The sequence below is a fragment of the Canis lupus genome, chromosome 9, assembly GCF_003254725.2.
Source record: "Canis lupus dingo isolate Sandy chromosome 9, ASM325472v2, whole genome shotgun sequence".
Lineage (NCBI taxonomy): Eukaryota > Metazoa > Chordata > Mammalia > Carnivora > Canidae > Canis > Canis lupus.
Window position 1 is genome coordinate 15,604,003 of NC_064251.1, and position 19,425 is coordinate 15,623,427.

The 19,425-nt window shown below is 44.4% G+C and overlaps 1 protein-coding gene across 5 annotated transcripts in view; it reads left to right on the top strand.

Moving 5' to 3' along the window:
- Positions 1–7,674: 7,674 nt before the first annotated feature.
- MARCHF10 (membrane associated ring-CH-type finger 10) overlaps positions 7,675–19,425 on the top strand; it is an 88,774-nt gene continuing 77,023 nt past the window's right edge. For 2 of the 5 annotated variants that reach the window (XM_025436533.3, XM_025436537.3), the window contains exons 1-2: positions 7,675–7,953; positions 15,698–15,804. In XM_025436533.3, the coding sequence (XP_025292318.1) occupies positions 15,715–15,804 (90 nt within the window). In that variant the 5' untranslated portion in view covers positions 7,675–7,953; positions 15,698–15,714. Of the gene's footprint in view, positions 7,954–9,141; positions 9,353–15,697; positions 15,805–19,425 lie in introns of those variants that run through there. The other 3 variants (XM_025436536.3, XM_025436538.3, XM_025436534.2) reach the window with 3 other exon arrangements.

Consider the following 19,425-nt stretch of genomic DNA (forward strand, 5'->3'; position numbering starts at 1 on the left):
ATCTCCAGGTAATGAGATAGAGCCCCATGTAAGGCTCCGGGCTCAGGAGAGAGTCTGCTTGAGAGCCTCTCTCCTCCTTCCTTTGCTCCTCCCCCTGCTATAAATAAATAAATAAATAAATAAATAAATAAATAAATAAATAAATAAATAAATCTTACTTTCCCAATGCAGTTTCCTCTGCCTGTGCTCCTTCACCCTCAAAGAGCTGGCTCCTTTTCATCTCTATACCTCACCCAGGGAGGCCATCTTCAACCACTTTGTCTCAATAGGTTCCCATGCTCCCCCTCATCACCTTCAATATTCTCTCTCTACACACTATTAGTGCCCTGGCAGTATCATTTGTCAGGGTATATTTATTGATTTGTGTACCTGTAAATTGTCCTTGACACCTACCAAATATTCTTTTTTTTTAAGATTTTATTTATTTATTTGAGAGAGAAATAGCATAAGCACAGTGGGGAGGGGCAGAGGGAGAGGGAGAAGCAGACTCCCCATCGAGCAGGGAACCGAAGTGGGACTCGACCCCAGGACCCTGAGATCATTACCTGAGTGGAAGGCAGACACTTAACCAACTGAGCCACCCAGGCTCCCCAAATATTTGTTGATTAAGTGAATGGAGTGTTCCAGATTCACTGATATGGGATACCCAGATTTGGGGACTGGTAGCAGCCCCCAGGAACCCCTCTTTACTGAATGTCTCGTCCTCCTCCCTGCTGCCCCACACCTCATTCCCACCTTGGCCTTGAAGCTCTTCCTGGCCACCCTCTAGTTAAAGGGAAGGCAAGCAGCTGTCCTTGGGCGGGGCAGATGCAATCAGAAGCCTCAAAGAATTAAAGAAGGAAATTAGAGTTAGCAACTAATCTGATGCTCCTTCTGTATAATTAGAAAAGCAGAAAGAGCATCACAAAAGAAAGAGAGTACAGAGGTTAGAAATGTTCTTAGTCAGGGATGAATGTTCCTCTGTGTGGTACGGTCCTCTGAGGGTCCTCTGGATCCCCGGTCCATCCCTGTGCATGCAGAGGGCATTCCTCAGAGCAAAAGCTCCCCGACTGCCACCGACAGGAAATGGGCAATGAGAAAGGAGCCCGCCTGCCTTCCAAACCAGCGCTGCCTCTGCTCCTCTATTAAGCTGCCTTTGGGGTGTCATTCTGCTTTTATCCAAACAAAATATCCTGGGGTAACATCCATTTCATGAATGTCCAGGAGTTCATGCTTAGCATTCATGCTCCTCTGCCCTCTTGATAAGAAGGAATTTCTTTCTTTTCTTTCTTTCTTTCTTTCTTTCTTTTTTTTTTTTTTTTGGCCTGTGTATTTATCTGTCCAGAAACATGTTTAAAGATCACATGAGATCCCGATGCTGTCATAGCTTTCTGAGGCCTGGGTCTTGCTCAGAGCTTGGTGATCAGTCCACAAATTAAACTCTTGGCCAAACATGTATGGCTTGAGTTTATCCAAAGTCCAAACAAATCAGATACTCCTTCTGGACAGAAGTCAAATTCTTTCCTTGGGTAACAACTGCTCAGAAATTTAGAAAAGCAGTATGTTTTATATCCTCAGAGTTCTTATAATCACATCCAATCTTGTCTAAGATGCATCAATTGCAATAATGAAGGGCTCTGAAAAGTCTGAGGCTTCCAAAACGAATAAAGAAATGAAAGCCTGTTTGAACTTTTGAGAAATATCTCAACATTGTACGATCCAAAAACATTAATGAGTTTGCCCTCTCTTTGTAAAACAGCAAAATAGGCCGGCTACAACTCCAAATGAGGAAAATTCTAAGGAATCTGCTAAAGGACATGCTTTTTAAAAATTAATTGTAGGGAGTTTGCCAATCTTTACTAGAGCCTACTTTGTTCCACAAGAGAATCAGATCTCAGCTGTTTGACCTATGAAAGCCCAACAGGCATTACTAAATTTCAGATAGTTCATGGATGGCTGCAAGCCCCAAATTGGATACACCCTCACCATTAGGAATGAGGTCATAAAATGTCAGTCTCTGAAATTCAGGACAAAAAATATCAATATAAAATTAACCACCATGATATCAGTAACATGAGATTAACATTTTAAAGAAATACCAGGCCTTTGGAGCGGTTTTTGTCAATTTGTAGGGTGACGTGCCCTGCTGTGTTTCAGCAAGGAGAAATAAATCTACATAATGTAAATAATCATGAGAGCTACCATTTCACTGAGCAGCTATGATGGGGCAGACGAATGCCAGAAACTTTATTTCGTTAATCCTCACAACAAGCTGGCAAGGAGGCTCTGACTATTCCCATTTTAACTGTGCGGATTTTTTTTTTTAAGGATTTATTTATTCACAAGAGACACACAGAGAGAGAGACAGAGATATAGCAGAGGGAAAAGGAGGCTCCCTGAGGGGAGCCCGATGCAGGACTTGATCCCAGGACCCTGGGATCACGACCCGAGCCAAAGGCAGACGCTCAACCACTGAGCCACCCAGGTGCCCCAACTGTGAGGATTTTGAGGTGTGGGGGCCTGAGAGTTGTTCACTGTCGCAAAGCAAGTGTCACTGCTGGGATTCTAACCCTGCTCTTCTCAACTCCAAACTATGAAGCTAATGGCATAAGTGGAACAGAAGCAGTCCCGTGAAGTTAACCAGAAAGTCAGTTAACTGAAACAAAGATGTAGTAAAATCTCTGAAGGCTTTGAGATGAATAATCCAAATCAGTTATCCAGACTGAAACAACTCTGGAGGGAAGGGATGTTCTTCCTTAAGGCCTCCTCGGCTTGCTAGAGAAATCCCTTAAGAATACTCAAGTCCCTTTGATCTAATTCAATATTCACCAAGCCTTCTGATCTTTAATCTGATCTCCTAGGGATGCCTTCTCCCCTGGTGGGGAAAGTACTTTATGCATGTGACCAGAGTTGGTCAGCCAGCACTTATATTCTCTGAGGTAAAATAATAACTTGGTCCAGTGAAGAGCATTTAGTCTCCATTGTGTGGAATTATTGGGAATCGGTTCCTAAAAAGATCAGCTCTGAATGAACTCAAATGGCATTTCTGATCATACAAAATCAAGGACCTAAATCTTGAATCTTGGATGACCTGCCCTAAAATGCCCAGAGGGCTCACCTTGAAAGAGCCTACCAAGCTCTCTAGCCACCTTAATGAGAGATCTATACAGGCCACTTTTAATAAGTGACATTAACAGACTGTCACACTGCATGCTTTGTCTGGCCAAATATAGCTACGGCATGAATGCAGAGGGTCAAAACAGCCCATGGCATATTAAATAAGCCATTAGCCAGTTTTTAAAATTAAACAGGGCAGCCCGGGTGGCTCAGCGGTTTAGCGCCGCCTTCGGCCCAGGGCGTGACCCTGGAGACCCAGGATCGAGTCCCACGTCGGGCTCCCTGCATGGAGCCTGCTTCTCCCTCTGCCTGTGTCTCTGCCTCTCTTTCTGTGTCTCTCATGAATAAATAAATAAAATAAATAAATAAACAAACAAACAAACAAATAAATAAATAAAACAGATAAATCCCCCCCCCACACACACACACATAAAGAGGTTCTGGAGGAGAACTTATGAAGCTTTCGAGGACTATCATGCCCACAGTCCCTTCTCAAGAAAGCCACTTCTAGAGATTCCTTCTATAAACAAACTGCTATGCCTCATGCTCTGTGCATTGAATGAAAGCAACATCACCACATTGGCCTTAGCTGATGAGAACAGACACCCATTAGTCATGGCGAGGCCCAAGGTAAAACTGACCGTGTTGTATATAATAACAAGGGAGGCCACCAGGTTCTGAGGCCACTTGGCATACTGCTCTATGCCTTTCAGGAGAGCTCCCAATTAGACAGTAACAAAGTGACCTAGTTAGATTCCGCTATTAGGAAGAGGAAATATTAGGTGGACAAGGAGCTGGTGTTGTTCCAGATGAGGTAAATAGCTGAGCCAGGCCTCCATGAGGCTCCTGGATATCCCAGGCTTAGGGGGTAGTCCCGAGTCTTAGGAGGCTTAAAATGCATAACTATTCCCTCTGGACAGCTTCCTCTTTGCACTGAATTAAATGTTCCCTCAAAAAATGTTATTTTTGAAACTTAATACATGGAACACTTCTGACATTTTATACTTGAAGCTGCCCTTTGCAGAACTTGTAGGTTAAGCTAAAGAACTTCCCAACACTTATTTGCAAACACCAAATATCTTAATCGTTAGAACCCACTATTTACTTGAGTCTAAGTTCTGTTTTCTTCACTTATTCATCATCTACCAAGGACATTTTGCAAAGATTTTTGCAAAGAGGACGCTCCTTTCCCCAGTCAGGAATTGTGTTGTCTTTTTCCCCCCTCACATTAATATTTCTCTTCCTTAGCACATCGCTTCTTAACACTAGAACTAATCTTATTTTATCGATGTGCCAAACTTGTTTACTCATTAAACACCAGAGTTGGAGTTGCTAGGGAGCTGTTTATAGGCTAGCCCCTGGCACTGCCACCTTCTTTCAAGAGCACCAGGATTCTTTTCATAGAACTTAATTTTCAGAGACACTTTGAAAACATGGAAGAATTTAAAACTGAGATATAAAGTGACATCTCCAAACCTTGTTATTTAAAAATCTGAAAATGGTGGTGTGCCTGGCTGGCTCAGTCGGTAGAGCATGAGACTCTTGATCTCGGGGGTTGTGAGTTCGAGCTCCACATTGGGTATAGAGATTACTTAAAAAATAAAGTTAAGGGATCCCTGGGTGGCGCAGCGGTTTGGCGCCTGCCTTTGGCCCAGGGCGCGATCCTGGAGACCCGGGATCGAGTCCCATGTCGGGCTCCCGGTGCATGGAGCCTGCTTCTCCCTCTGCCTGTGTCTCTGCCTCTCTCTCTCTCTCACTGTGTGCCTATCATAAATAAAAAAAAAATTAAAAAAAAAATAAATAAAGTTAAAAAATTAAATGAAGGGAAGCCCGGGTGGCTCAGGGGTTTAGTGCCGACTTCAGCCCAGGGCCTGATCCTGGAGACCCAGGATTGAGTCCCAGGCTCCCTGCATGGAACCTGCTTCTCCCTCTGCCTGTCTCTGCCTCTCTCTCTCTCTCTCATTCTCTCTGTGTCTCTCATGAATAAAAAAAATCTTTTAAAAAATTAAAAAGTAAAAATCTGAAAATATTCATGGTTTTCACTCAAGTGCATTAAATAAAATCTTAAAATGTGCCTCAGAAAATGAAGGTACCGATTATTGAGTGCTTACTATATACCAAGTATGATGTTAAATCCTTCACCATCTCTTGTTTAATCTCCACAGTACTGCTTTGAGGTAGATTTTATTATTTTATACAGATGTTGAAGTGGAAGGAGAAAAATGAGGATCTAATATGTGCCACGGTGCTTTTCTTACTAGTAGGAAACATCAGGAGCTGAGAATGGAAAGCCCTGCTTTTGAGTCCCGGTCTGCTTCTTACCTTGTGTCCTTGGGCATGTCACTTGTCTTCAACTATCTCACCTCAGCTTCCAGTTCCTCATCTGTTTGTTAGTGATTAATAATTCCTGATTATCATTAATCATTATGATTATTCTTACTTGAAGGGAGTCCTAACTTAACAGAACAAGCTCACCATCTATCATTTCACTATTATAGTTTTGATCAGTGTGTCTTAAAGATTGAAAGGCAAATTTGGGGAATGCCTGGGTGGCTCAGCGGTTGGGCATCTGCCTTTGGCCCAGGGCGTGATCCCGGGGTTCTGGGATCGAGCCCCGCATCGAGCTCCCTGGGAGGAGCCTGCTTCTCCCTCTCCTGTGTCTCTGCCTTCTCTCTGTGTCTCTCATGAATAAATAAATTAAAATCATCATTTAAAAAAAAATTGAAAGGCAAATTTGGGACAACATGGATGGATCTAGAGTGTATTATGCTAAGTGAACTAAGTCAGACTGAAAAAGACAAATAGCATATTATGTCACTTATTGGTGGAATCCAAACAAACAAATGGCAGAATCAGACCTATAGAAAATAAACGGGTTGCGGGAGAAGAAGGGGGAGAGGGGCAAAATGGGTGTGCAGAGGAGTGGGAGATACAGGCTTTCAGTAAGGGAATGAATAGGACATGGAAATTAAAGGCACAGCATAAGGAATATAGTCAATGATACTGTAAGAGCATTGTATGGTGACAGATGGTAGCTATACTTGTGGTGAGCAGAGCATTATGTATAAACTTGTCGAATCACTAGGTTGTACATCTGAAACTAACATAACATGGTGTCAACTATCCTTGAAGTTTAAAAAATAATTTGAAAAAGATGGAAAGGTGAAAACCATGGGGAGAGGTCTTAGGTTACTACTTATCAGTTAATGGTTCAAGTATTAACTAATGCTTTAATAAGATTACTTGATAGCTAAGAATAAGAACAGAACATGGGTTGAGCTACCATGGATGGAAAGGTACTAGCGACTGCTGAAGGACCAAGGAAGGCTGGGTGACAAAGTGCCCAAAACAAAGGTTTTACCTCTCTGCTTGGCTCAGAATATGCCTTAGAATTTGGTGTGAAGGCAGGGAGTAATGTTCAGAGTATAACATGCAGTCTGGTCTGGCTGAAGTGTGAATGAAGAAGTGCTGACAGAGGAAAACCAAGAAAGCGAGCCAGGGGGAGGGTACAGGGAAAGCCATAGTCAAGAGTTTGGATTTTATTCCACAGCGAGGAATCTTTGAGAGCTTCTTAACAGCGGACCACAACATGAGACCTCAGCGCTTATAGAATAAGGGAAACGGTCTGGGTAGGGCAGAAGACAGGGGCTCCAGATGTGGTGGGGAGGTCCTTACAATGATCCAGCCATGAGCTCCTGGAGCCCCAAACTAGGGTGGTGGCAATAAAAATAGAAGGAAGGATGCAATACTGCAGGAAGTATGGATGCCAACTGGATTGGGGGGATTGCTGAGAAGACACCCACACCACAGACACCTAGGGATGCTGGGCACTGATGAAAGATCCAAGAATTTCTATTCTCCTTCCTCTCTATTCTCTACCCAATCAGAAATGCCGTAACTTGACATCAGTTGGCAAGTTATTGAGTGCCTACATGTGCAAAATGAATGGAAGAGTCATCTTGGCCTACGGAAAACCACAGACAGAAATAAACCTGGCAGAGAGAAGGTGAGGCTAGCACAGGTTCTGGTCCTTTCCAAATCTGTGGGCACTAGTCTAAACCTCTAAGAATGTCCTTCCTTGGGAAAGGCAGCCAAGATCACTGATAACCAGGAGATAACTGGAATCCGGCCTCAGTTCTGCAACTGACGGGGTGCCTCCCTCGATCATTTATTTCTTATTTCAGAGCAGGTATTTCCGAGATCCCCTGAACAGACTCCAGAGCTGCAATTTCCGCTCTCTCTCCTCTACCCATCTATTGCCTTTAATACTACTTTATTCAATTAAAAACCTCTCCCCCTCTCGTTTTCTAATCCCGTTCTTTATAAAGCACAGCACTGATTTCAGAGCAGGGGCGATGGCCTCAATATCTGGGTCTGGGCCTGGCCATCAAGGCAAAGCCAATCCGCGGCCTCCTTCAGCGTGTCTTCTCCGCCCGCCGCCATCACCGCTCGGCCTCCCCGACCGCATCCCGTTCCCACGGCAACCGCGGGGCGCCCGCGGCCGGGCTCAGGACCTCGGGGCCGCGGCCCCCGCCCCGCCCCCACGCGCGCGCCCGCGGCCCCCAGCTCCCGCGCGCGCCGGCCGAGGAGGCCGCGTTGCCAAGGGAACGGGAGGACGCCAGGCAGCCGCCCCCACCGCCTCCGCCCCTAGAAAGCCCGGCCGCCGCCGCAGAAAGCTGCCTCCCGGGAGGAGGAGGAAGAGGGCCCGGTAGCGGGAGGGGAGACGAGGCAGGAGGAGGAAGAGGAGCACAGGGACGGCCTCGCGCGATTGATGGGCGGCCCCTCCGCCCTGGAGCAGCCCGCCTGCCCCGCCCCTCGGCCCCTTCAGCCCCCGCAGGTGGGGGACTGACCCGCCAGGTAACCGCCTGCCCGCCCCAGCCGCGCGCGCCCCCTGCGGCTCCCCGCCCAGGCTGTCCGCCTCCCCTCCCCGGCCGTCCCCGTGTTTTCCTGCCTCAAAGGGACAGATGTGGGGGACCCGGGGAATCACTTGTTTGCACCCTGGCATAACGTCCCCGCAGGCTTCTCGGGTCTGCAAGTCCAGGGTAGGTCTACGGGAACCGCACCGCCCCTCCGGCTTCTGAGAGCGCAACTGTTGCTACGGTCATCGTTGGGAGCCTCGAATTGCTTGTCAAGCCTGTGACATCAACCCCACCCCCAAAAGTTTCCCAGTTACACATGGAGTGTCTCTCTTCTAGGCTTGAAAGTCAGTGTGTGGCCGCCCATCTCTGTCACAGTTTCACAATAAAACGAAGAGTCACTGCCAGCTTTTCTTACAAGACCCTCACACCCCGCACACCTTCATCTCTTAAACCAAATGGGCTGGGAGAGTCCGATTATCTCCACCACCACCCCCATCCATATTAATTCCTCCTCTTTCCTTTCGGCCACAGCATTCTCTCTCAGTAGAGGGGTGTTAGGAATATTGGCCTCAAATCACTCATCTTTGTTGCTTATATTCAAGTCATTTTTATAAGATTTTAAAACTCTTAAGATCTTTTAAAGCTAAGATTTAAAGAAATCCTGTACCTTTGTCCTTACAAATTAATTGTGTAAAAGGAGAAATAAGTGCTGAGCTCCTTCTTCCAAGCACCCAGGTGTTGGGGGTGGTGGTGGTTATAAACCTGATTGTCAGGTATTAATATAGCCATTTAGATTTTGGTCTAAAGGAACCTGCAGCCTACAGAGGGGCTTGAATTACATTTTTCTTTATTGCTGAACCAATAAAATATTCACTTTAATACTTCTAATATGAGGGCATATTAGAAACTTCTAATAATAAAACAGTGAAATAGCTCGATGTTATTAAAAAGAGCTCCCTTTGATTCTTTTGGCAGATGTGGTCATAGAGCAGAAGGACAGGACAGTATATGTGACATTTTAGAGAACCGAAAGAAATATATTCCGCAATCAGATTCTGTTCTCCTTAGTCAGGGAAACTTGGTTTGAATTCATTGCAAACTTACACTAGAGAGGAATACATATGTCACAAAGTTCTTAGAATATTCCTCATTGAAATTTCACAGATATGTAGAATTTCAAGGCCAAGAAGAATCACTCGCTCTTGCTTTCAGCAAAGCAGGACTCCCTTCTCCCTTACCCACATCCCTCCTACTCCCTCCTCTTCTTCTCCCAATTTAATATGGCTTCTTATGTTGATTTTTAAAGCCCAAATCTGGCCCAATATATTGTCACCAGAGACTTAAAACAGAAACGTGCATGACCATGAGTGGATTTTAAATTGAGAAGCAGTTCAAAGGTGAGAAACGGAAGAGAATATACAGAATACTATTTTAGAAACATACCCCTTGCCCACATTTGATTATCACCCCCCCTCCCCCACCTGCCTGTATTTGCTGAGGGAAAATTTTTGGGCTTCAAATGGCTATCTGGTTGAGTAGGCCCACTAAACTGAGATCTGCAAATTAAGCATTATCTCATGAGAATTTATCTCCATACAATTATTTCTGTTTCTGGTTCGTCCTGGTCAGTTTTCAAACCTGCAGTAGAGAATGGGGTTCAAGTGGTACTTCAGAAAGCTAAAGAGTGTTTACCTAAACTGTGGTGATCTCCTAATAATCTCTTTCCCTGGTGCCTGGAGTATTTGTTTACTCTCACAGAGTATTGATGCATTTAAGTAAAGTACATGTGGTACCATGATGCTTCTAAATACACATTTTATAGTAAAGTACAGTAATAAGAGAGTTTATGGGAGGGTAAAGAGACTTTTGTAGGTAATTTGCAAGTCCTTTATTTGGTAGGTGATTGTGAAGTCAGAGGTAACCTAGTAAGTAGTTAAAGTTGTTATTTCCTACCCAGTTAGACAAAGTTTTTTCAAGCCTCTTGACTTATAATAAGTCTCTTTCAAATAACACAGCATTAAAGCCAGGATATATTAGCTAGTTTTCTATGCTAATTTTGTAACCAAAATGTATCATCCATGTGGACTCTGGAATGTGCCCCGTTAGTGACCATTAACACATTTCTGTTATGAAACCTTATGTTCTCTTCCTGATTAATATTCAGACAGGCTTCTCTCTCCAACAGTAGCAGCAGGGGCTCATCTTTCTGTTGTTTTAACAGCATTGTTTTCCTAAGAGTGGGAACATAACTTCATTCTATGCAGGTACAAATTCATATGAAAAGTTAAAAGTGATTATTTATTTATTAGAGAGAGAATGGGAGAGGAGCAGAGGGAGAGGAGAGAGAGAATCTCAAGCAGGCTCCACACCCAGCACAGAGCCCTACACCGGGCTTGATCTCAAGACCCTGAGATCATGACCTGAGCTGAAATCAAGAGTTGGATGCTTAAGTGACTGAGCCCCAAAAGTGATCTTCTAAAGTATAGTTCCCTAAATGACTATTAAAGATACTCAGAGGCAAAATTTAGGTTTTGTGTGTAGTCTGTGGAACTATCTGTTGGATTGTAGTTTTGATTTGGACTCTCAAAGACCAACTCTCTATACTTCAGAGACAGTAACTCCAGAGGAAGCAGCACAAGTTTCTAAATGATATTGCTCAGGGCCTGGTGATAAATCTGGTGAGATTTCACAATGACCAGTCCAGACACTGAGTCACCATGAATCAGGGGCAATCTGATTTTGCAAATATCTATACGACTGAAAAAAATGGGGAGGGAGAGGAAAGCTTCAGAACACAAACACCTGAGGGTAGGGATGTTGTCTATCTTATCCTGCTGTTTCTCCAGAGTCTAGAGCAGCACCTGTCACATGGTAGTCACTAAATAATGTGTATCAGAAAGAAGAACAAAGCTGGAGGCATCATTCTTCCTGATTTCAAAACAATATTACAAAGCTGTAGTAATAAAATCATATGACTTGGGGATAAAAGCAGACACAGATATCAATGGAACAGAATAGAGAGCCTTGGAAAATTCTTGCATATGTCGTCAATTAATTTATGACAAAGGAGCCAAGAATTTACAACGGGGACAGGATAGTCTCTTCAATAAATGGTGCAGGGAAAACTGGACAGGCACATGGAAAATAAGGAAACTAGACCATATTACATTATAACCAAAAAATCAACTAAGAATGGAAAATGAATTAGAGACTTGAACATAAGACCTGAAACCATAATGCTCATAGGTGGTAAGTGCCTTGACCTTTGTCTTGGCCATGATTTTTTTGATTTGATATCAAAAGCATCAAAGACAACAAAAGCAGGGTGCCTGCCTGGCTCAGTTGGAAGAGCATGTAACTCTTGATCTCAGGATCATGAATATGAGCCCCATGTTGGGTGCAGAGATTATATAAATATATAAACTTAAAAAAATAAAAGGCAACAAAGCAAAAACCAACAAGTGGGACTACACCAAATCAAAAAGCTTCTGCACAGCGGTTGAGCCTCTGCCTTTGGCTCGGCATGATCCTGGAGTTCCGGGATCGAGTCCCATATTGGACTCCTTGCATGGAGACTACTTCTCCTGCCTCTGCCTCTCTCTCTGCTTCTCTCTGTGTCTCTCATGAATAAGTAAATGAAATCTTAAAAAAAAAAAAAAGGCTTCTGCACAGCAGAGGAAACCATCATCAAAATGTAAAGGCAATCTACTGAATGAGAAAAAATGTTTGAAAATCATGTATGTGATAATAGGTTAATATCCAAAAATATATTACAAATGCATACAACTCGATAGCAAAAAGCCCCCAAAATCCAATTTAAAAATGAGCAGAAGAGCCTGTGTCTCTGCCTCATTCTCTCTCTCTCTCTGTGACTATCACAAATAAATAAATAAAATAAATAAATAAATAAAAATAAAAATAAAAATAAAAATGAGCAGAAGATTTGAATAGACTTCTTTTTTTTTTTTTTTAAAAGATTTTATTTATTTATTTATTCATGGAAGACTGAGAGACAGAGAGAGCCAGAAACAAAGGCAGAGGGAGAAGCAGGCTCCATGCACCGGGAGCCCGATGTGGGATTCGATCCCGGGTCTCCAGGATCGCGCCCTGGGCCAAAGGCAGGCGCCAAACCGCTGCGCCACCCAGGGATCCCTGAATAGACTTCTTTTCCAAAAAAGACATACATATGGCTAACAGGTACATGAAAAGGTCCTCAACATCTCTCATCATGAGGGAATGTGTATCACCCTTACTGACAATAAGATATCACCTCAACCCTTGTTAGAATGGCTTGTATCTAAAATGTAAGAATTAAGTGTTGGTCAGGATGTGGAGAAAAGGGAATCCCTGTGCACTGTTGATGGGAATGTAAATTGCTGCAGTCACTATGGAAAACAGTATGGAGGTTCCTCAAAAAATTAAAAATAGAACCACTCTATGATCCAGCAATTCCACCTCTGGGTATTTATCCAAAACACGAACTCGTGGCAGCATTATTTATAATAATAGCTGAGACATGGAGGCAAATTCGATGTCTATTGATGGATGAAAATGTGAGATCTATATATGTATATTTATGTCAGAGAAAGAAATAATTTATGATCTCATACATATGTGGATCTAAAAGCAAAACAAAATACATAGATACAGAGAATATTCAGAGAACTGGCAGTTGCCAGAAGTGGGGGTGGAGGGTGGGAGGGACACCATGGGTGAAGGGAGTCAAAAAAGCATAAACTTCCAGCTATAAAATAAGTACTGAGGATGTAATGTACAGTATGGTGACTACAACTAATAATACTGCATATTTGAGGGCCGCCCGGCTGGCTCAGTCAGAAGAGCACTGAGTCTTGAACTTGAGCCAGGGAGGGGGTCATGAATTTGAGCCCCACGTTGGGTGCAGAGATTAATAAATAAAATAAAGAAACTTAAAAAAAAAACATACTGTATATTTGAAAGCTAAGAGAATAGATCTTAAAAGTTCTCATCACAAGAGGAAAAAAATTTAACTCCCTGTGGGTGATGGATGTTAATTAGACTTATTGTGATCATTTTGCAATACATACAAATATTGAATCATTATGTTGTACACATGAAGCAAACGTCATGTGATATGTCAATTAAAAAAAAAATACGTGTAGAAATCACTGAAAGTGCTTCGCTGGCCAAAAAAGCAGGCTGTGTAAGACCTCAGGTGACCCTACTGAGGAGGTCCAGCAGACGCCTCATGAACCGCGCCGTTTAATAACTGTGTGACTTGAAATATTTTGGTCATAAATTTAGGCCACCCCAATCAGAGCCAAAGCTCTTGAAAGCATTGTCTCTACTTCTTACCTCTCATTTGCGCAATTCACTGCAATCTGTCTTCAGTGCTCTCACCAAGGTTATAAATAACCTGCTCCTTGCAGCACGCTCCTCCCGGCATCTATGAAACCGCACCCACCTGGTTTTCCTCCTGCCTCTCTGGCGGCTTTGCAGTTTCTCTTCCGCCCCACGTTTAGGTTGGAGTGTTCCTCAGCTTCCCACCCCGGGTTCTCCTCCTCTTTCCACTTGTCACTGAATGCTAGGGGTGCCCAAATCTTTACTTCTCTAGCCAGCTCCAGAGCCCCGTGTCTAACTGGTGGCTTGACACCCCCATTTGCTGCACCCCCACCACCTCAGACTCGGCATGGCTTTCTCACAGAGAGAAATATCTCCAGAATTGTCTAAGGGTTACGTTGGCGGAGACCAGGCACCAGAGCCCAGTGAGCTGCTCCAGTCAGGAACCTGGCCGGCTTCCCCCACATTCCTTCTCCTGTGCTGTCCATAGTCATCAAGCCCTGATGGTCTTCTCCCCTGAGTAGCCCTCAGATCCATCGTGGTGAGAGTGTGGGAGGCCCTGGTGTGTGTGAGACTCTCTGGGTTCCAATCCCAGCTTTTCCATTTACCAGCTCTGTAACCTTAAGCAAGTTACTCCTGGTGCCCCAGTTTCCTTATTAGCACAATGGAAATAAGAGTGCTTGCCTCAAGCATGGGCCTGAAGATCAAATGAGTTAATGTGTGTAAATGTTGAGAAGAGTGCCCAGCACTTCAGGAGGCTCAGTAAATAGTAGCTCTGAGATCCTCCTCCTCCCCCTCTTTTTCTCCTCCACCCCCCCCTCCACTGTTGCTACCAAGAGTTGTCACTGTCTTATCTGGATTATGGTAATATATTCCCAATGTCTTTCTTTTTTTTTTTAATTTTTATTTATTTATGACAGTCAGAGAGAGAGAGAGAGGCAGAGACACAGGCAGAGGGAGAAGCAGGCTCCATGCACTGGGAGCCCGACATGGGATTCGATCCTGGGTCTTCAGGATCACTCCCTGGGCTAAAGGCAGGCGCTAAACCATTGTGCCACCCAGGGATCCCTCCCAATGTCTTTCTACTTATTTTTATTCTACCCCCACATTCATTCTCTACACTAGAGCTGGAGGGTCCCTTGAAAATGCAACTCTAGGGGCACCTGGCTGGCTCAATGGGGAGAGCAGTGTGTGACTCTTGACCTTGGGGTTGTGAGCTGGAGCCCCATGTTGGGTGTGGAGATTACTCACAAATAAAATCTTTTAAAAAATAAAATGAAATGCAAATCTAAGCATTTACTCCCCGGGTTGGAACCTTCCGGTAGCAGTTATATGGTCTTCCAATCATAAGCTTCCAGGCTCCAAGTGAACTGGCCCCTGTCTACCCGACAGCCTTCTCTTGCTGTTTTACCCTCTCTCTGTCAACTGTGCTGGCTGTCCTGGTCCTCAGCCACACCTGCCCCTTGTTGCCCCGAAGCTCCTGCACCTGCTGTCCTTTCTGAGACACTCTCCATCCCACTTCTTGCCTGGCTCCTTAGCAAGCCCAGTGTCGTTTCCTAAGGAAAACCTTGTCCCCCTAGACTGTGTCATGCCCTCCCATAATAACCATCTCTCAAAGAAGCCCATGTTTCCACTCCATAGCACTTATCACAATTAGGATTCTCTTGTCCATGCTCAAACAGTTGGGATTTGAACCCAGAGAGTCTCACACCAGGGCCCACACTCTCACCACGATGAATTAGAGGGCTACTCAAGGGGAGAAGATCATCAGGGCTGGGGATTCTGAGGATGGTGTGGGAGAGGCGAATGTGGGGGAAGCCAGCCAGGTTCTGGGGCTTGATCAGCTCGCTGGGCAGGGTGAACATTCCCCTCAGACAATTCTGGTGGAGTTTGAAGGGGCTGAGGTGCAGGGATGTCCACTGTCAGCCCTCCCCACCCCACCCCCTGCTGTAAGCAACACAAAAGCAGGGGTGCATTCCTCCTGCCAACTGCTATATCCCAGCACCCAGCAGAGCACTTCAGTTGGAATGGAGACCCAACGACTGTTGAATAAGTGGATTTAAGTGACCAGGGGCTCATAGTCATTGCTAATCTAGCTTGGTTCTTGGGTTTTCCTTTTTGCCAAGTCACAGAACTGCTTCTGCATCAGGCATCTGTCAATCTACCCCCCTATGAATAACCAGGACGGGGTCCCTGGAGCCAGCTGACAAGTGCAGCTGCATTATTTATGCCCAGAACAGGAGGGCTGTGAGGGCATCCACACCTGTACAAAGGGTCTTTGCTTTCTGAAAGGGGCATCCGTGCCTTTCAAACAATGGAAAGTAGATTAATAAGAGAATAAAAGCAATTATACTAAGACGAATCCAAATACGCAGGGCAACAAAGGATTATGTCACAGCACATTTATTATCTTTTATATGCAGGTTGGGGATTAAGAATCATGTTGCATGAAGCAAAGGAGAGGCAGAAGTTCGTGAGTAAGGTTCAGTATCTGCGGGACATGCAGCATAAGGTGGACTCTGAATATCAGGTAACTGCAAAAAACTGGAATTGTCTTCCACCTCCGCTTACAGTATTATGAGAGAATTCAGGATACAGTATCAGCAAAGGATAAGCAGTAATCACTTTCTAAAATCCAAAACCCATCACTTCCTAGATGTGTGACCAAGAGGTAAAGCCACTTTACCTCTCTGGGCTTCCTCATATTTACAATAGGATTAATAACAGTACCTGTCTTGGGGCGCTTGGGTGGCTCAGTCAGTTAAGCATCTGACTCTTGATATCAGCTCAGGTCATAATCTCAGGGTTGTGAGATCAAGCCCTGCATTAGGGCTCTGTGCTGGGCATGGAGTCTACCTGGGATTCTCTCTCTCCCTATCCCTTTGCCCTTCCCACCCTCTCTAAAAAAAATAATTAATAATAATAATAATAGTACCCACTTCATAATATTGTCACAAAAAATAACTTAAAAATTACTTAAAAAGTAGTAAGCACAGAGCTTGGCACACAAATCTTGTCAATGAATGACATTAAGTCTTAAAAATTTGATAAACCATATATCCAGAAAAAAAACATTAAAGAGTTAATGGGGTCAACCTAGTATTTATAAAATAATATGCCTTTCCACTGCCACCTCACCAGAAGAAAGGTGGTTAACACATTCTCCAATAAGCTAACTATTCGTCACCTTAGTTACAGTGTTTACGTGCAAAAACAAAACAGACAAGGAGCCTGAGGAGTCATGATGTAATTACCCAGAGCTGGCATAGGACAACCTTGCCAGACTGGGCGTGAGATTCTGGGAGCAGTCAGAAAGCGTCGCTCAGTCTGCGGGCCAGAGGTCGACCCTTGCCAATCAAGGAGGCATGTCCTCAGCTTCAGCTGCGGATTGAAAAGTATTCCTTCCCCAAGGAAAACACAGAACTGTCATCAGATTTTTCTCCTTCTTAGCAATTTCAAATATAACCAAACCTCCTGGGTCACCAAGGAAACCATACCTATCTCAGTAACCTGATTTCACCTGTATAACACAGCTTAGCTTTGGAGCTGGAAACAGAGTCAGCAATTTCCTCCCACAACTTGCCAACCCACATACAAGACTGTTAAATTGAGGGAATTTCTGTAAAATGAATAAGTGCGTAAACATCTGAACTGGTCACATTGGGAATCCATCTGCTTTTCACCAAGATGCCTCTGCCGCCTGACGCTCCTTTGGAAATACTTGTTTGAAATTGTCTCCAGAACAGACACATAAGAAAATCAATCTTATTATTTGATGGTCTCTGCTGAAGAAAATCACACAACTGTGTGTCCTGAAGTCACAGGCTTTATTTTTCTAATTTCACTGGACTTTCAACACTGTCCTTATTAATAAGGATACTTTCAACACTATCTTTATAAATAACAATACTTATCACGTGCCTACGATGTCCTAAATGAAGTCCCTTTTCTCCCAGAGTTCTTTTTCTGGGATTGAGAAACAATACACACAAGTAAATAATATGTAACATAGTTTCAATTACTGATAAATACAAGGAGGCAAATAAACAGAGGTAATGGGCAGGGGATGATGCTCCTTTACACAGGCAGGGAAGCCTCTTTCGGGAAGTAACATTTGGTTGGGGAGGTAAAAGATGGGAAAGAGCTGGCCAGAGCATCCTGAGCAGAAGGAAAGCAAGTGCAAAGGCCTTGAGGCAAGAACTAACTTGGAGCCCTAGAAAAAAACAAAAGAAGGCCAGAGGGGCTGAAACACACTGATCAAGGGAGAATGTGGTGTATGATAAGGTAGGGGAGGTAAATGTGTGGAATCTCTCAGGACAAAGCTTAGTGTTTGGAGTTTGTTCTTATCTCAGGGAGAATAATGGATAATTTGAAGCAGGGAGTGGCATGATGTGATTTACAGCGTTTAAAGATCCCTCTTGCTGCCTATGGGGAAAAGACCGAAAGGGGCTAGAGAGGCAGCAGAAAAGCTTAGTAAGGAAACTCTGATGTAAATTTAGGAGAGAAATTATGGTGGCTTGGACCCAGGCGGTAGGAGTGGAGGGTGGTGAGTAGTGGCCCAACCCAGGAAACAGAAGCAGAACTGACATCACGCTGAATTATGGAGAGGCGGAGTGAGGGAGAGAAAGGAGCGAAGGTTGACTCACATGAACGTGTTTACTTGTCCATCAACTCCCTCTGTTATCATCAGTTTTAAAGTTTCCTACTTTTTTCAGACCTGTAGTCCCCATACTCTCAACAAAGAACTTCCCTTCCTGTTTTACACACACAGGAAACAAAGCAAAGGACCCAAGGCCATCAGGTGGGAAGCCTCACCACCCCTCCCCCATTCCCAGGCTACACACCTATCCCTCCCTCAGGTCCTCAGGGTGAAGCCACTATCTCCTGGCCTGAGCTCTGGGCCCACACCCCGCTGTACCCAGCCCCTCTCCATCCAGGGACTTTTTGTCTGTATCTTTGACATTTCCTTCCTTCTAATTGGCTCAGCCTGCAAACATGCTCAAGCCCCGCCTATACTGAGAACAAAAGAACAAAGCTGTAGGACACGCGGTCCTTCTCTAGCCACAGCCCTGGCACTGTCCCCAAGATGTCCCCAAACTGCTACATTTCTATCTCCACTCCTCCTCCCCCCCTTCATTCCTAATCCAATGCAGCCTGTCACCTCCCCTCCCCTGAAGCTGTTCTCACTAAGGTCAGAGGCCAAATTCAAGTGACAACTTTTTAGTCTGTCTTCTGAAGCTTCATTTACATTTGACACTATTACTCCTTCCTTCTCAAAATACTACTTCTTTGGCTTTCTGACTTCACACTTTGCTGATTTTCCTTCTGTTTGTCTCCCATTCTTCTCCATGCCCTACAAATGTTAACACACCACCCCCCATCCTACCCTGCCACCGGTTTTCATCAGCCCAGTTTCCCTCTAACTCACAAGGGTCTCTGTGACCCATCTCCTCCCACCCGTGGTCCTGAGTTTCCCCAGAGTGTCTCGATCACGTGCACACCTGTTTGTCGGACATTTCCATCTGGATGTCACAGAGGCACCTCAGCAGGTCCACCCTCTGCTGCCCTCCTCTGTATGTAAGCCTTCCCCAACTCCTTTCTCTCCCTCACCATCCACATCCTACCTGTAACCAAATCCTGCCACCATTACCTAAAAGTCCATGAACTGTGCCTGCCTTTTCATCCCACTGCGACCACTCTGGTTTCCATCTCCACAGTTTCTCTCCAAGATTATTACCATGTCCCTATTATCAGTCCCCTTGCCTCCAACCTTGGCATCTTTCAGATTGCTTTTTTTGAAATCTATCTAAAATGTGAATTTGATGATGCAGTTGGAATGTATGACACCCTTGAGTTGTTTCCCTTCACTTAAAGGCAGGTCCAAGACCTGAGAACCACAGCCAGACCAGCCTAAATCTTCACCACTTCTCTGACCATCTCTTTCCCCCTTCTTTACTCTCTTGACAAGGGAGGTAAAGACCAGTTTTCATTGAGAACTAAATGGAACCTCTGTGCTCCCACCACACCCTTCTTTTAAAAACCACTTTATTGAGGTATAGTTCATATATCATAAAATTCACTTGTTTTAAGTGTAGAATTAATGACTTACAGTAAATTTACCAAATTTGCAGCCATCCCCATCATCCAGCTT